Genomic DNA, 15332 nt, shown 5'->3' with positions numbered 1-15332 from the left:
TTCCCTTTCGGAAAAGGGAGCTCTTTGGTTGCCAGAAGGGAAAAAGGAAGCCCCAAGATATTTGGGGGATGCCTTTGACTCTGGAGGTAACATTCCTGTCCCTGTTAGCCTTGCTGCTCCACACTGGAGATATTGGCTGTGGAATGGGGAGGGCCAACCTGTCCCTGTGCCAAGCATCTCAGGGACACAGGCAGACAAAAGTCCACAGTGAGACACTCTCAGCCCTCAGTGTTTTACCTAAAGGAACTGGAAAATGCAGCAGCTCAGATTCCCAGGCACAGAATAGCCCACGGTGTTCTGCAATCCAGCAGGGACACGCTGCCAGGGACAGAGGAGAATGTGTGGCCCCTAGAACTCACTGCACAACAATGGCAGAAGCAGGAGAGCCCAGCATGGCAAAGGTCATCACTCACATGTGCCCATTTCCTTGCTCAGCTCCTGCTCCACCACTTATAAATCCTTTGTCAGACACAGGCTTGTACCTGCCTCTCTCTTGCAGGCTCACAGACTGGTGCCTCCATATGATGGCTCTCCAGTTGGATGGCTGGAATTAGACTTAGTTCAGCTTTATATTGCTGAATCCCAGTGCCAGAGCTGGTCATCCCCTGTGCTGCAGCAGAACCACTGACTACCCATAGTCTTTACAGCCTGTGGCTCACAGCCATAGCTCAGCTCCAAGGGCACTGTGATTGTTCTGCATGGTTCCTGAACATTACCACTGGCTTCAATTTTATCATCTCAAAACATGATAAGTGAAATGCTTTGGTATCATTTTCTTCCTGTACACGTGCAGTTCAGGCTTTAGCTCCAGGTTCAAGACCAACAGAATGTGGACAGAGGATGAAGCTGGTTTATAATCATGACAATCAGAAAGTACAATTTTTGTTTTTATTAAAAAATATGCCTGTCTCAAAGCCAATGCCTCCTGAAGCATCTAAACTAACCTCAAGACACAGCCAATAGCCCAGAAGTCTGGCCTAAAACATCATGTATTTTGGCCTTTATTATTATTAGATTCTCTGCCAGCATTCCAGGGTCTTGGTGCCTTAAAAAAGAAACCACAAGAAGTCCTACAAATGGACTAGCCCTTATTGTTCCTCATTACTGAAAAGAAAACACAGACCCGAGTGTAAATAACAGCCTGTATCAGCACACTGCTGAACTACAGTCAATAGCTTTTTAGTCTTGTCTCCTTGCAGTTCAAAGGCACTGCTCATGCTTATCTTTATTATTCTCTTGAACACACACCAAAGTTCGCTCTGCCCCATGTAAAAAAACCAAAAAAAAAAAATCCACGAAGAAAAAAAAGTCCACGAAGAAAAGTCACGGCAGAAACACAAAGCTACTCTCAAAGAACCTCGCAGGGGCGGGTAAGCAGGGGAGCCCTGCGTAGGAGGGGCCAGGGAAGATTCTGCTCTGTGGTGAGGCAAGGACTGGGGAAGGCAGGCAAGGGCCATTTCCATTCGGAGGCTGCTCCTATGGCTGGCAGCCCTTGATGAGTCCCTTTTCACACTGTGCTGGGCACTACCTGCTCCCTAACCATGGATGGGGTTCTAGCTGTGACCTGTGCTGGCAGTGCACATGGCAGCAGGTCTCTTAAGTGGTTTTCCATGTGGCTGCTTTGGTGTTATTATTCTTGCTGTGTGTAGAGGTTACAAAGAAAAACCCCAAACCTCTGAGCAGGTAGTGGTGGGAAAGTGCTACTGAAAGCAGGGAACTCCCAACACCCACAGTGACCCACCCCCTCCCAGGGAGACTTCTCAGTGCCATGGGACTGGAAAACTGAGGGCAGGTTACACCCTTGAGCCACAGCCCAAACCTGCACAGCCCCTTGCTGTGGAAAGCAGTGGCACAGATGCTCTCCATACAGCACTCTCCTCCTCTGGACTTCCTTCAGTCACAGTCCAGCAGGAAAACCAGGCCACAAGCTTTGCCTCAGAGCAGCTGTGGATTGACTGAACCATCACTTGCAGGGAAGGGGAAAGGATGTTCCTTCTATTGCTGGGTCCATCCACAGTTCTTCCTACAGCTGTGATCCTGCTCTCCTCGTCCTAATCCTTGTCCTAAACAAGGCCGATGGCTCATTTCTTCTTCACCTTCAGGCAGTGAAACAAGTTAACTCTTAGTATTAATTTTAACAGTTCTATTCTACAACTATTCCAAGCCACTATTTTGTGACAGGGCAGCGCCCATGTTCATTCTTCCACCTCTAGACAGATTATTTGCTTCACTGCACCAGTTTTTTATATTAATGCCTTTTGATAACAACAGCCCAGACACAGCTGCCCCGTGTGGAGGGTGTGGTGTTCATGTGAAAAATTTTTCCCTGCTTTCTTCATTCCTTTGTGAATTTCTGCTCTCAGGACAGCCAAATACACACGACCCTGAGGGCTTTAAGCCAGAGGCATCAAGGATAGCAGAGCTTGTGTAAATAACAATCTTCCACACCCAGATGGCACAACTTGGTTCAATATCCCTTCAGTGCCCACATAAGGCCTCCCAGGATCCACAAGGAAAAGATGGATAAGGAGCCAATCTAGTGCATTTTACTACATGTTATCACAGAATTCCAGATAACTTCCCGAAATAAGAAGGGGACTTATTTCAAATGAGTTTCTGTAAAATGCAGAATTCAAAAAGCACTTGGGATTTTCACAGCAAAGGCTGTCATCAAGTGCATCACTTAATAAATCAGTCAGCGCTTGATCTTTGCTTTGTTGTTCTTCAAAAATGAGCTGCAGCCAATTCCCATGGCTCTAAAATCCTACCCCTGGTCTATTACAACAACTAGAACAGATCCGCTCCATCCAGGTGCCATGGGAAAAGCACTGGAACAGGGCATATGCACTGGCATTTCTGTGACACATTCCTGCAGCTCCCAGCAATCTAGGATTCAGCAGCTTCCTAACCCAGAGGCATTATATTTAATAACCCCCTAAGGGCATTTCCTCCTTGTACTGACTTTTTATGCTCACATTTCCATGACTGCACAGGAAGCATTACCAATGGCATGGTGATCTGAGGTGGCACAGCAGCAGCAGCACCTCCTGCTTTTGCCACTCCTACCTCTGGAAAATTCCACCTTATATGGAGATACTGCACTAGAAGAAACCCTGAGTAACTGCTTCAAACCCTGAGTAAGCACTTCATGCTCCCCTTCTCCATTCAACTGCTGATATTACAGCATTCCACATCCCATCCACCTTACGCCTTCTGCCAGAATACAGTCCCTCCTACTCAGATGCTCTACCCCCAGCAGCCACTTCATTCCTTTGTCAATCCTGCTGCTCTTCCATACCTTTTCCAGTTCTCACTAAATTTAAGAGTACACTAGAATTGCACATGAATATGGATCCATTTGGGGGTACACAATAGCGCAACTTCCTAATGATTTCCTTATAATCCCTAACATACAATTTATTTCTAGGAGGCAAATACTGCTGAACACTACATTGATATTTTACCATACACCCACAATGTTTTCTGAGTAGCAACAGTCAACTCAGGGACTGTTATTACAGAAGGATGAGGGATTTTTTTTTTCCTGTGTGCATTGCCTGTTTTTATCTGTATGAAATGTATCACTCATTAGATCATGCATTCAATCAGCAATTCAAGGTCTTCCTGCAAACCAGCCTGATTTTATTACCCCAAATATCTCTGTACCATTGGCAAACTGTCTTCTCCTGGTACTCTCCAATTAGTCTTCCTTAACTAATTCTTAAAATCTAGGACATATTTCTCCAGCCTCCTGTTACCACCAGGACATCCAGCCATAACCTTAGTACTTCCCCCAGCAATTTATTATCTATATCAAAGATCAACTAATTTTGTCAGCAGGTTATTTCTCAAAGTTTAACACCCTAGAAAAGAGTATCTCATACCTCTCCTCTAAGTCAGCCTCTTAGTGTGTTCCATCTGGAGGGCAGCACCAACTCAAACAGCCCCAAATATTTTATTCTCTCAAATGAAAATCCAACCTCTGACAGCATTTTTAAAGCACAATTCCCACAAAACAAGTTGCTGGCAAAGTTTCAGGCTCATTGAAAACTGAAGTATGTTCCAGAAGTGAGCTTCCAGAAGTGAGCTTCTAAGGAAAAAGGCAGCTTCTCTGAAGGAGATATGATTTTTATGATGGGTACTGTTCTTGAGCTCTGCTGTGCCTTTAGTGCCCACCTTTTTATGGTATTTTGAGAAATAGTGGTCTTGGGGAGCCCTGAATAGACATTTTCAGAGCAGATTGAGAAAACAGCCACACAACTTATGCAAAAGGCTGCTTGAGGCTCAGGAGATATTGCAAAACCTTTCCCTTTTGCCTTAGAGAGTCACCTATGTCACCACATGATGCATCAGCTTTACTTCTTTGGTCCCTTTTCCACTTTTGTGCTTTACTGCAGTTTTCTGCTTGCCTTTTCCATACATGGAAAATCTAAAAACAAACAAAGTCCCACAAACAAAGTCCTAACAAGGGCTGCAAGTAGCTTCAATTATAACTGAAATCTAGAACAAAGCCCTGATCATGTGCAAATATAAAAATATATGAGGGAAAAAAACCAAACCAGTTTTTCTGAAAATGCATTTTCTTCCCTTTAAAGGGAAAAGCCCAGCACACACTGTTGGAATGGCATTTTAACTCCGGGGTTGTGGTACCCTGTGCATCCTTACACAAGAGCAGCTCTAGTGTCTCAGTGCAGGAGCATCAGAGTGTCCAGCAGGATTTACCAGTGCAGCAGGGCACTTGGAAGGGGAATTGGTTTTCCTGGCTTTCTGACATATTCCTTCCAATAAGCCCATCTACCATAGTATGGAAGTGACCCCTGGGAGGTCAGGGACAAGAGTAAAGATGGCTTTTCTGTATTTACATAGCTGTGATGTAAGGAGATGAGATCCTCTCTGGCTTCTTCCTACAGAAATCCAGGACAAACTGCCTAAGCCCACCAAAACCTCAGGCAGCCCTGAATTTCCACTGAAACACAGGACAGAAAGAAGCTGTGGCCTCACCTTGGGCATTTTGGCAAATCGCCCTGCTCGGGTGTCTCGGATGCTGGTGATGTCCAGAATTTCTCTTTCCTACAAACAGGAGGACAAGAAAAATGAGCAGAGACAAAGGAGGAAGGACAACACTCCATGACAGAGCCCCCAGAAGCTGTAAATCAGGTTTGGCTTAATGTCTTTCCCTGTGGAAGAGCTCTCCCAGCAGGAACAAGGCAGGGAGGGAAGCCATTCCCACAGAGGACACTGTACAGCCTTCCCCAGGCAGCCCCTCCATGTCCTCACTCCTGGCTTGCTGTCTTGTTTGTTCTTTTAGTATCCAACCTGAATTTCCTTCCTCTGTTACTAATTTTTCTTCTCACCATGGATCTGGAGAACAAATTATACTTGTTGCAGCAGATATTAGTTTCCAAGATCACATCACAGGACAATGTGGATGCCATGTCATCTGGCTGTATCCCCATTTTATTGTTAAGCAGGAAGTAATTTTACTCCTAATCCCACTCCTTTCTGAGTTCCTAGTGCAAAAGCAGTTCAGTTTACTTTAGCTGCTAACCAACAGCATTTTTCAGGAATGTGAGACCCTTTCCAGTCTGGCTTTCCTTGTGGCGGCTATGCTTCCTTCCCCCAGCCCCTTGCCCAGGTACCCCAATGAAGCATCTCCCTTTCCATGGTGACACCAGCTCCCCTTGCCTCACTTGGTGCTCCACTTCTTCCTGCTGGCACCCTTAGAGCAGATATTCTACTGCCCGAGAGGACCTTGAAAGCAGAACAGGAGTGACAAAGACATCAAGGGGTGTGGCAGTCTCCAGCATTGTGCCACTGTTTTCAGGGGATGTGGCTGTGTCAGTGTCCAGTCCCAGCTGGCACTGGGCACAATCTTTGGAAAGGCAGAGCTCACCCAAACCCACCAAGTCCCTGGCCAGGGCCTGTGCAGGACTGTCTGACTCCACCATGGCATGTAGGTCAGGCGGAGGAAGTAGAGCTGAACCACAGCCTGCTCTGGAAAGCGGAAGTAAGCCCAGCGTTCCACCTCCCTCTCCATCATTTGATGTACTCATCAGTGAGGAACTGAATTCTCTTTCCTCCATGTGTTGTCTCTCCCTCTCCTCCAGCAGCTGGCATCTTGTGCTTTGCTCCAGAAGCCTGCAAACATCACCCTGAGCACAACTTGTTCTCCAGACTCCATGTAGGCCCTACAGTCACTCCTTTTTAATTAAAATGTCTAAAACCCCAAAGAGTCAGTTAATGGCCCCACTGTACACATTAGGAGAGTCCTGCATCTTGCTGGGTATCAGCACAACTGTTCTCCATGAAGTCCTTTGAAGGACACATAATGAGCTTTGCAGGAGTCAAAAAAGGTGAAAGCATGAAAGGCACAAAAAGGCCACACTCACACCTTCAGTTCTTGCACTTTCCTGGTGCTGTGAAGACCAACCTGCCACTGACCAGGTCTCATTCCTTGGAAGGATGTCCCTGCTAAGAGGAATGAATGTGGCAGTTTGCTCCCAAGTGCAGGACTCAAGCACTTGCAGTGTTGTCATCTCACACAAACCTGTGTTGGTTGGAGCCCGAGCTGTGCAGCCTCAGCACTTACCGCGCTCTGATAGGTCCAGTACACATAAAAGCCCTGGGGATCCACCCGGAGAATCACAGGAGAAGCATTTGATGTTTCCTGACAGAAAAAACAACAAAAGAAAGAATGTTGGCACCTTGGGTGATTTGAAGACATACTGGGACACAAGGTTCCCAGTTCAAATACAGACCCAGGCAGGTGAACACCCTCTGGGCTTTTTGAAAACAAACCCAAGGATTTTAGGACATCTCCACAGTGACACCTGTGAGGCTCTGGAAGCTGAATCCTGAGTCTCACCTAACCTGTGCATTTAACAAGAAGAGTTCTCTTGGAGCTTGCTACACAAAGAACTGAGATAAAGTATCTGGAGATTCAGTTAATTGTTTCATTTGAAAAGTCTTCTTTGACCAGCTCCATTCTACCAGCTCAGGAGTAACCCAGGCCAAGCAGAGAAAGTATTTATCCATGGCACCTCCCATCCAGGTGTTCATGCAGATTATCTGGGCTCCTTGTCAGCAAGGCTTCAAGGAGAGGATGCATCAATGCAGGATCATTATGCTGCTTTAGATGGGGATTCTGAAATTCCACAGACTATCTCTACACTGACCATAGAAAGAAGCAGCTATGCAGACACCCACACCAGAGGCTGCAATCAGATGAAGTAATTTGGGGCTGATCCTGAACCCCACACAGCCATTTCTGGGAAGGTTCCAGATTCAATTCAGAAAGCTGAAGCACATCACTGCTAATATAAAATAGTAATGAAATCTGGAAGCTGTACTTGTCTGTTAGCCTCAGATTCTTCAGTTTTTTACTCAACTCATACTTCACTCTAGAGTGTATCTATATTTTGAGGGACCTCCATTTCCATAGACAATATTTGCAGTAAAGTGCTCATTGCACAGCACATTATATGTGGTCCTTTTACTGCCTCCTGTCTTCCTCCTGCTGTGCCAGGGCCAGCGCCAGCCTGCCCAGCACCCTGTCCATGTTCCCAGAGCTCTTGGCTGCTCCCTGCACACATGGCCATGGAGAGCAGAACAGGCCCCACGGTATACCGCCACAGAGGATTGTGCTATGTTCTAGATTACCCTTATCTCCCACAAAGCAGCTTTCTGGAGGGCAAGCTGAGGCTGCAAGGAAGCTGCTGCAGGCCAGACTCCTAGGCAGAGCCAGGCCTGCCAAGGGGTGCAGCTCCTGGCAGCAAAGGAAATGGGCAATCCTACCGAAGATGGTCTGGCAGCCAACCTGGCTGCTTCTCACCATGGGGCAAAAAGCAAACACTGTCTGCTAAAATCCTGTAATCTGTAATCTTTCAGAGATAGGAACAATTTTGACTCTACTATGAGGATTCAGAGACAGCACAGAGCCAAACCCATACCCATCTGCCCTACTCAAGAGGTTAGCTACTGCCTTGTGCCCTGCCTGGGGTTCTGACAGGGTTCCCAGTTGGTTCTTTAACTTAGCTACCACCCATGTAGCAGAATTTCACCTCTTCAGTCTGCTTAGGAGCCACAACTTGCTGAATGCTGAACAAAGCACTGCAGTGCTGCTCCTTACCCCAAGGTCCTGCAACTAAGTCCGTGGGACAGGTCAGAACAATCCTGCCTGTCAGGGACCTATTGTTCTCTCCTCTAGACTCTGCCTTACCAAAGCTGGACAAGGTGAGGACTCTGTAGAAAAAGTGTGGGTTTGCTTTTTTGCTGGAAGGCCCTAGTTCAGTCCCAAACTGAACAGTGATGTAAGAGGCCAGTCTGATCTTAACTCCTTTGCCTCACTTATCCTGGAGGGAGTTCAAAACTGTTACCAACAGTACAGTCATATCAATTGAAAGAGATACAAAAAACTCAACACTCAGGAATTCTAAAGTGCAGCAATCCTGCAATCTGGAGCTCTCACCATCATCCTCTGCAGCCTATTCTAACCATGGATTAGGAAAGCCCAATGTGATGGAGCAATGTGACCAGAACAGCCCACTCATCGAGATGCCTTTCTTTATTGGTGGAGATCAAGCCTGTAAACTACTTAGTTGAGGCAACCACTTAGAAATGTTTACAAATATATAAACCTTAAGGAAAGATCCAGACGGGAATTGAGCTCACTAATCAACAGCTACAGCAGGAAATAAACACTTGGTGGGTCTTGGAAGCCCAACTGACTCACCTTTGTTTTCAGGGGAACCTATCCCAGGAATACCCAGTGAAGTACTTAACAGCTTCCAGTTCTTGGGAGAATGGTCCCCAAGAACTGAACACAAAGTAATCAGCAATTTTAGACAAGTTTTGCTACTGTTATTCTGAGAAAGCAGATTTCAAATTCTAAGAAGCCCCAAGTGCACTCTGCAGGCAGTAGGCCCACAGGAAAGAGGAAGGCTGTGCTTTTCACGGTACCCCAGTGTCATCCTCCTGTTTATGTACTGCTAACAGGGGAACTGGCAGCCATATTCCAGCTCCTGTTCCTCATCCATCCTTCCTGCCAGCTGCACAGTACACTGCTCTCATTCTCAGTGCCGCTGGACCGCCCCGCTGATGTTGCACACAGGTGATCCACTCCCCCACATGCTCCTTTAGGGCTTAACACCAGCTTCACACCCACAAAAGTGCTAATCCCTCCTGCACTGCTGCTACAGGCTCCTTCTGATCATCTCATTTGTAACACCACATGAACCATCTCCCCAGACCCCTGTAAATAACCATAATCTGGCCTTTCCCCCTTTTATCAACATCCATGCTCAACAGCAGACAGTCCATCTCCAGACAGCACAGATGGGCAGCTGCTCTCCTCCTACTCAGGTTTGTGGGTGCTGGGGTAAGAACTCCTTTGCCTCCTTAGAAAGCGAGGAGGGGAACCCTTACATTCCAATGAACTGCTGCTGCTCTGCACTTTCTACCCCTCACACAGAAAAGCAGTGACTGCAAAGCAGCTGTTTTGAAGATATAGAGGACAATGACCTGGAGAGAGCAGCAGCTTGCTGCAGCACCCTGAGGCTTCAGCCCTGTTAAAGCACAGGCCCTTTGCTGTTCAGTCATTCCTAGAGCCAGGGGCCGGGCAGGCGTGGGAGGCCATGGCTCGCCCCGATCCACTCAGGCAACAGGGCCATAAGAGGAAGCAACTTGGAGCCTGATTTCATCTCTATCTGAAAAGTGCAATGTATGCTCTTTGCTCTGGAGTAGATCCTACCCCTCATGCTCCTCCAGAAAGTCTAAATGTGGTATTTGCATCTCACCCCACAGAGACTCCCAGTAGCGACCACCTTCCTGAGGGCTGGACCTTGTGTACTACACCAGGGGCTGCACACACAGACCCAGTGCACACTCACTCCATTTGTTTCCATCCTCCACTACAAGAGATGTAAAAAACATATTCCCAATCCCTTACACATACACACAACATCCCCTTAACTTCAGTCCTCAGCTTTCCCGTTCTTCCCAGTTCCCTCTCCCCATCCAGAGATCTCTGCTGTCAGGTGGGATACCACACTCAACACAGGCTCCCAGCCTCCCCACAAACTGTGACCCAACCAGTGTGTCCCCGCCACCACAGGCACAGCCTGGGAAGGAACACCCCAGTACTCACATCATCCCATTTGATGAAGCGGTCGCCCTTGCACAGGTAGTCCTTCACCTCCGTGGGCTGCAGGACACGGTTCAGCACAGACATGGTCCTGCAGATGTGCTCCTCAGCTACCAGAAGCAAGAGCAACTGCACAGTTTACTCCTCCTAAGCCCCCTCTTCTCTATCTCTGCCTCTCACGTGGCAGGGCGTTCTGCCATGGCCACTGTTGGCATCGGAGAGCAAACAGCCTCTTATATCCCAGCCCAATTTAGGAGGGGCAGGGACAGGCAGGCAAAGAGCGATGAATCTGCATTGTAAATCAACAGCTCTCCAGGCAAGCAGAGCCTCACCCAAGGTCACCCAGAGGAAGGCTGGTGAAAGCTGGGGCGCTGGTGGGCACAAACACGCACTGTCCCTCCGGGAGGGATCCACTCCTTGGAGCTGTGCTGGTGAGGCACCCGGCTCGGTGAACTTCCGCAACTCAACTTCCTTAAATGCTCTCTTGACGAAGTACAGGCATTGCCAGAAATGCTCCAACTGCTTCAGCAGCTGTGGTTACGGAACAGCTCAGCTCTGGCTGCAAGCAGACTGCCCCCTTCATGTAAGAGATGCAAGAGGCCAGATGTCCCAGGAAACAAACTCCTTCCTTGCTCTGGACAGATGCCATTTCTGGGGCCACTCACTGCACTATCCAGTCTTAAACAGTTTTCCTTTCTCTTATGGGCTCTTCTGAATGTCAGCCTCAAAGTGAGACAGACCAGCAGGGCAGCTGGAAATTCCCCAGATGAAATAAAACATTCCCAGAGTCCCAGGAACTGCGCTATTCCACAGACTCACTTGGTTCTGTGGCAGATATACGGGACACAGAACAGGAGAGGTGGGCAAGATGGGGATTGTAGTGACAAAGCAGCAGGGAAGTGGCCAAAAGCAAAACAGGTTGAAGGCAAACAGGACCCAAACGAGTCTCTGCTCCTGACCTTGGAATGAAGGAATTCCACGTGGGCAGCAGAGGAGGAAAGGAGCTCCACTGGCTGATGGGCACTGGCTAACCTGGAGAACAGCTTATGAAAAGGTGTGACATGGGCAAGATCAATTTTAGTCAGAGGCAGAGCTCACAACTAATTACAAGTGGAAATAACTGTGCTATGATTGCTGTGGATTCCCTGGCACACAGAGGGATGTCCTCATCTCCTATCAAAGCCAAGGTTGCCACTGTGCAAAAGGGACAAGCTGCTGGCCAAAGTAGCACAGAAAATGTAGGGAACAAACCCCCCTGCCCCCCCCCCCCCCCCCAATAAGGGGAGCCAGCCACATGTTTTGTTCCTTCCTTTCTTCCCAGCCCTGATGTGATAAGTCTGGCACTTTGGAACAGCATGGACAGCTGGGGAATGGTCACTGAAGGAATCTTAAGGGCATTCTCAGGTGCTAGTGGCATGAGGCAGAAGAGATTAAGTAGAACTCTAAAAAGTGCTCCAACTGTAAAACAAAGGCAGGAATCAGAGCTCCCTGCTGCAGGAAAAGAGAACCCTGAGCAAATGCAACATCCTTTGTCTTTCAAGGGGTCTGACAAAAAAACCCCTGGGAATAAGAGAGCTTCCACATCTCCAGCAACCATGGCATTTTCTGCAGCACTTATCAATCTTGCACTTACAGGAATTGGCTCTCCAACAGAAGGCAGGTGGCTCTCTTTCCTTAGGGTCACTGGGATATTCCAGGCCCAGGCAAGCCAGTGTCACCAGGATCCCACACTCAGGAAAAGTAATTACTCCCAAGCAGAGAAGCAGAAGATGACAAAGGGAGCAGTGAGAGTCAAAGTTCTCTACACTCACCTGATCTCTTCTGCAAGGCCAGAGCAGCTTCAGGTTTGCTTCCCTTTAAATAAGGGAGCAGCAATGGAGAGAATAGAGAGCATTAATCTTGCTCAGAGGTGCTGCAGTCCTCCCAGCCTCTGGAACACTGACAGCACTGCAGGAAGGCCCTGGAGGTCACAGCTGCAAGGCAGTGAGAGGTGGGATGAGCTTTGCCACTTGATGCTGCCAAGGGCAGATGAGATCGCTCATAGCTACTGGATCCCATGGCTTGACTGGTACTATCGGTTATCACAGCTTTGTGAACCAAGTATGCTTCCTGCCAGGGCCTCACTGAGAGGCCGCTTCTGTCCTTCTCTTACACCTGGATATTCATCAGCTTTCTCTGCCTCATCAACAAAGTAAGCAAGAATCCTGCCACAGCTTAACTCACATGTTGCTCACAGTCATCTTCCCCTAAGGAATAAAACCTTAATTCGATAAATAATGAAATCATAATTAAGACCCAATCAAACACAAACAGCATGAAGAGCAGTGCCCAAGCTGGTGGCTGCCCTGCAAGGGCACATGATGCCCAACAGCAAGAGCCAAACCCCCGCTTGCATAAAGGTTGTCACAAAAGCTGCAGCTCCCTTCCTCTTGCCCAACCCAGCCTCCTTATCTTCCACTTCACACTCCTTGCTCTGTAGGAGCCTCTGTCCCTTGCACGCAGAGATGGCTGATGGAGCCCTGATAGGAAAAAGCAGCAGTCCTGGCCTCTGCAGAGAGCTCCAACATCAAAGCAGGCACAAACAGCAGTACTTGAGCAGTATTTGTTTATTCGAAGCATCCTTTATTTTCTCTCTACTGTAAGGCCCATCACCCAGTGCACACTCATCCCCCATCCCTCGGTCTCCTTGCTTTCCCCCCATACCTTCCCTGCCAGGCAACCCACCAAACCCACCACTTGCTACAACAGTTTTGATATGCAAACATTTCCCTTTTTTAAATTTACTATTCTTCCTTCTCTCCCTGTGCTACCTACCAAGCAGCCTGTACCCCCCCCCCCCCCCCCCCCAGGATGCATGTAACAGCAAGGCAGGCAGCATCACCCTTCAGACAAGGTTTCCAGACACTGATTTAAGCCACACCATTAAACCTCCCTCCTGACTTCCAGCAAATTACCCCAACCTCCACCCCAGCTTACTCCTGGCACAGAAAATCCGTAAGAAATCTCTCCCAGCATTGTTGCAGCATAATTACTTTGCCATGTGTAATGCTGTCCTCTAGTGAGGAGCTGTGACAGTGCACATCAGCAATGAACTCCCAGCTCTGCAAATGCCAGCCCATCCCACTGCTCCTGTGGCTGCTCTGCCCTCAGAGCGCTGGCAATCCGGAAAGGATTAACAATACCATTAAGACCACAAAGCCAATATTTTCTTACCACCCTGGGGAGCAGAACTGCTGAGTGTGTGTACAGGGACATATCTTGTATCCCACTTCGAGCCAAAACCACAAGGCCAAGGACTCCTGACAGCTCTCAGCATGACTCTTCAGCTTGATCTGCAAAAGACAGAGGGCAGTGGACTACGGCACAGAAAAGTGGCCACAGAAGCCACAAAACCATAAAACCAGTAAGGTCTTGTGCAAATAAACCCCAAAGCCCAAGAAACTATCTGTCCAACCACCAAGACATGGTTAGGCCTATAATTAATTGCTCACTGGGCAGTGTGTTGTGTTTACAGCACTGACAGCTTTCAGCATGTTTCCAAGTAGAGCAGTACATGCTGCAAGCAGGATCACATTTAAACATCCCATACATTCCTGCAGTGCCAGATCACTGCTGCCCAGGGCTGGCTGAACCATGCCATTCCTGACTGCTAGGAAAAGAACAAGACTTTCAAAGACAGGTGATTAACAGGAAAGGAAGAGCATGAGAAGCAGTGGCACACAAACAACATGCCCATCTCATGGTACACTTCAGTAACAGAGTAAGAAGAAGAGGAAAGCAATTTGTACCACACCTGGAGGTGAAAGCAGCCTGTTTCCCACCTGTATTCACCTCCAGTACAAAACACTGCAGAGGAAATCAGGACACTGTGGGAGAAAGCCCCATTCTGCTCTTAAGCTCATCAACATTTACTTCCCACTGCACCAGCCCAACTTACTCCGTTTGCCTACTCCATTCACAAAACTGAACAGGTGTCAGCCATGGTTTTCCCTTCACTTCTCCACATGCTAGCCCAAAGCTCTCATTTCTGTAATATCCAGCCTCAACCTATAGCATCCTCCTCCTCCCTGTGAAGGCCTTTGCACAGCTCAGAGAGATATTCCAGGCATCCCATCCAGTATTCTGCTACTCTCAGAAGCAGGGTCTGCATGGAGATAAACTATCTCAGGCCAGAAATCTTCCCTAAATTAAGTCTTCCCTATCCTGCAGCACTGGGAGGCTATTCGCTGACTATGATTGTGGGAAATCAATAACACAGGTTCATTTAGCTACATCCTTTGGGGGCCCTCGGAGAGCAAACAAACATCCCACTGCAAGAGGTAGCAGCAGAATTCAAGCTTTCTAGTGGACCATCAGACATGAGAAGTCAAAATTAAAGGAGCCTATAAAGAACAGGACCCTGCAGAGCAGTTTTTGGAGTGGCATGAGGAAGGCTGTTTAGGGAGTCTGCAACTCTCCTTCCTTGGCAGGAGTCCCTGAGTGCATCATGTACCCCTGACTCTCTCTCCAAGTGATCTCTTTTGTGCTCTTTAGGAAGAATCCTAGAGAGGGATAATTTGCAAGCTGTGTCTAGTGTCAGACATAGTCGCTGACTTTACAAGACCCCAGAACTCCAGTTTTGCGCCACAGGAGTCCACTCAGAGCACAGTTTGGTGTTTTTGCTAAAACCCCAAGGAAAAAGCAAGCACTATTACTGCAGCTCCTTTAGGGGTGGTTGTTAGCAAGGAGCTCTGTTTAGGAAAGAAGGCACAGACCTGCTCAAGCTGCCTGGAGAGAAGCTCACACCCAGTTATTTGTCCACAATAAAATGAAAAGCTTTCATCTGACCTTGGTAAAAGCCAACACCTCCCATTTAATGAACACAAGCCTGGTCTTACTCAAAGCCCTGAGAGCAAAGGATTGGCAGGGGGAAGAGAGCCTTAAGAACACCGAATTTCTTGAATATTACCATGGAATTGTGTGTTTTAGGAAGGGCAAGTCTCCACTGCAGCATGAGCGAGTCACAAATAAATGCAACAAGGAGGTGAGGCTGTTGGGCTAAAGGCAGAACATCGCAAGCCCATCACATTCCATACATTTGCTGGGAATGTTCCAACAGTTCCCCTGCACATCCAGCCTTATCCGGTTCCTAAATAGGGAAAGGTGAATACATGTTTTGAGAATGAACAGATACATCTATCATATTGCTAAT

The 15332-nt window shown here is 47.9% G+C and overlaps 1 protein-coding gene across 5 annotated transcripts in view; it reads right to left on the bottom strand.

Annotated features, from left to right (window-relative positions):
• The window catches only part of PLCB2 (phospholipase C beta 2), a 35571-nt gene extending 25030 nt beyond the window's left edge, over nt 1-10541 (bottom strand). For all 5 annotated transcript variants that reach the window (XR_014616254.1, XM_084208375.1, XM_084208376.1 and 2 more), the window contains exons 1-3: nt 10145-10541; nt 6590-6667; nt 5002-5070 (exon numbers count right to left, since the gene is read on the bottom strand). Coding sequence is in view for 4 of the 5 variants with exons in the window: in XM_084208375.1 (XP_084064501.1) it covers nt 5002-5070; nt 6590-6667; nt 10145-10228 (231 nt within the window). In the remaining variant the exon portion in view is untranslated. The remainder of the gene's footprint in view (nt 1-5001; nt 5071-6589; nt 6668-10144) is intronic.
• Between the last annotated feature and the right edge of the window lie 4791 nt (nt 10542-15332).

The sequence above is a fragment of the Fringilla coelebs genome (genome assembly GCF_963513975.1).
Source record: "Fringilla coelebs genome assembly, chromosome: 6".
NCBI lineage: Eukaryota > Metazoa > Chordata > Aves > Passeriformes > Fringillidae > Fringilla > Fringilla coelebs.
This window is presented reverse-complemented; position numbering and strand designations above follow the sequence as displayed.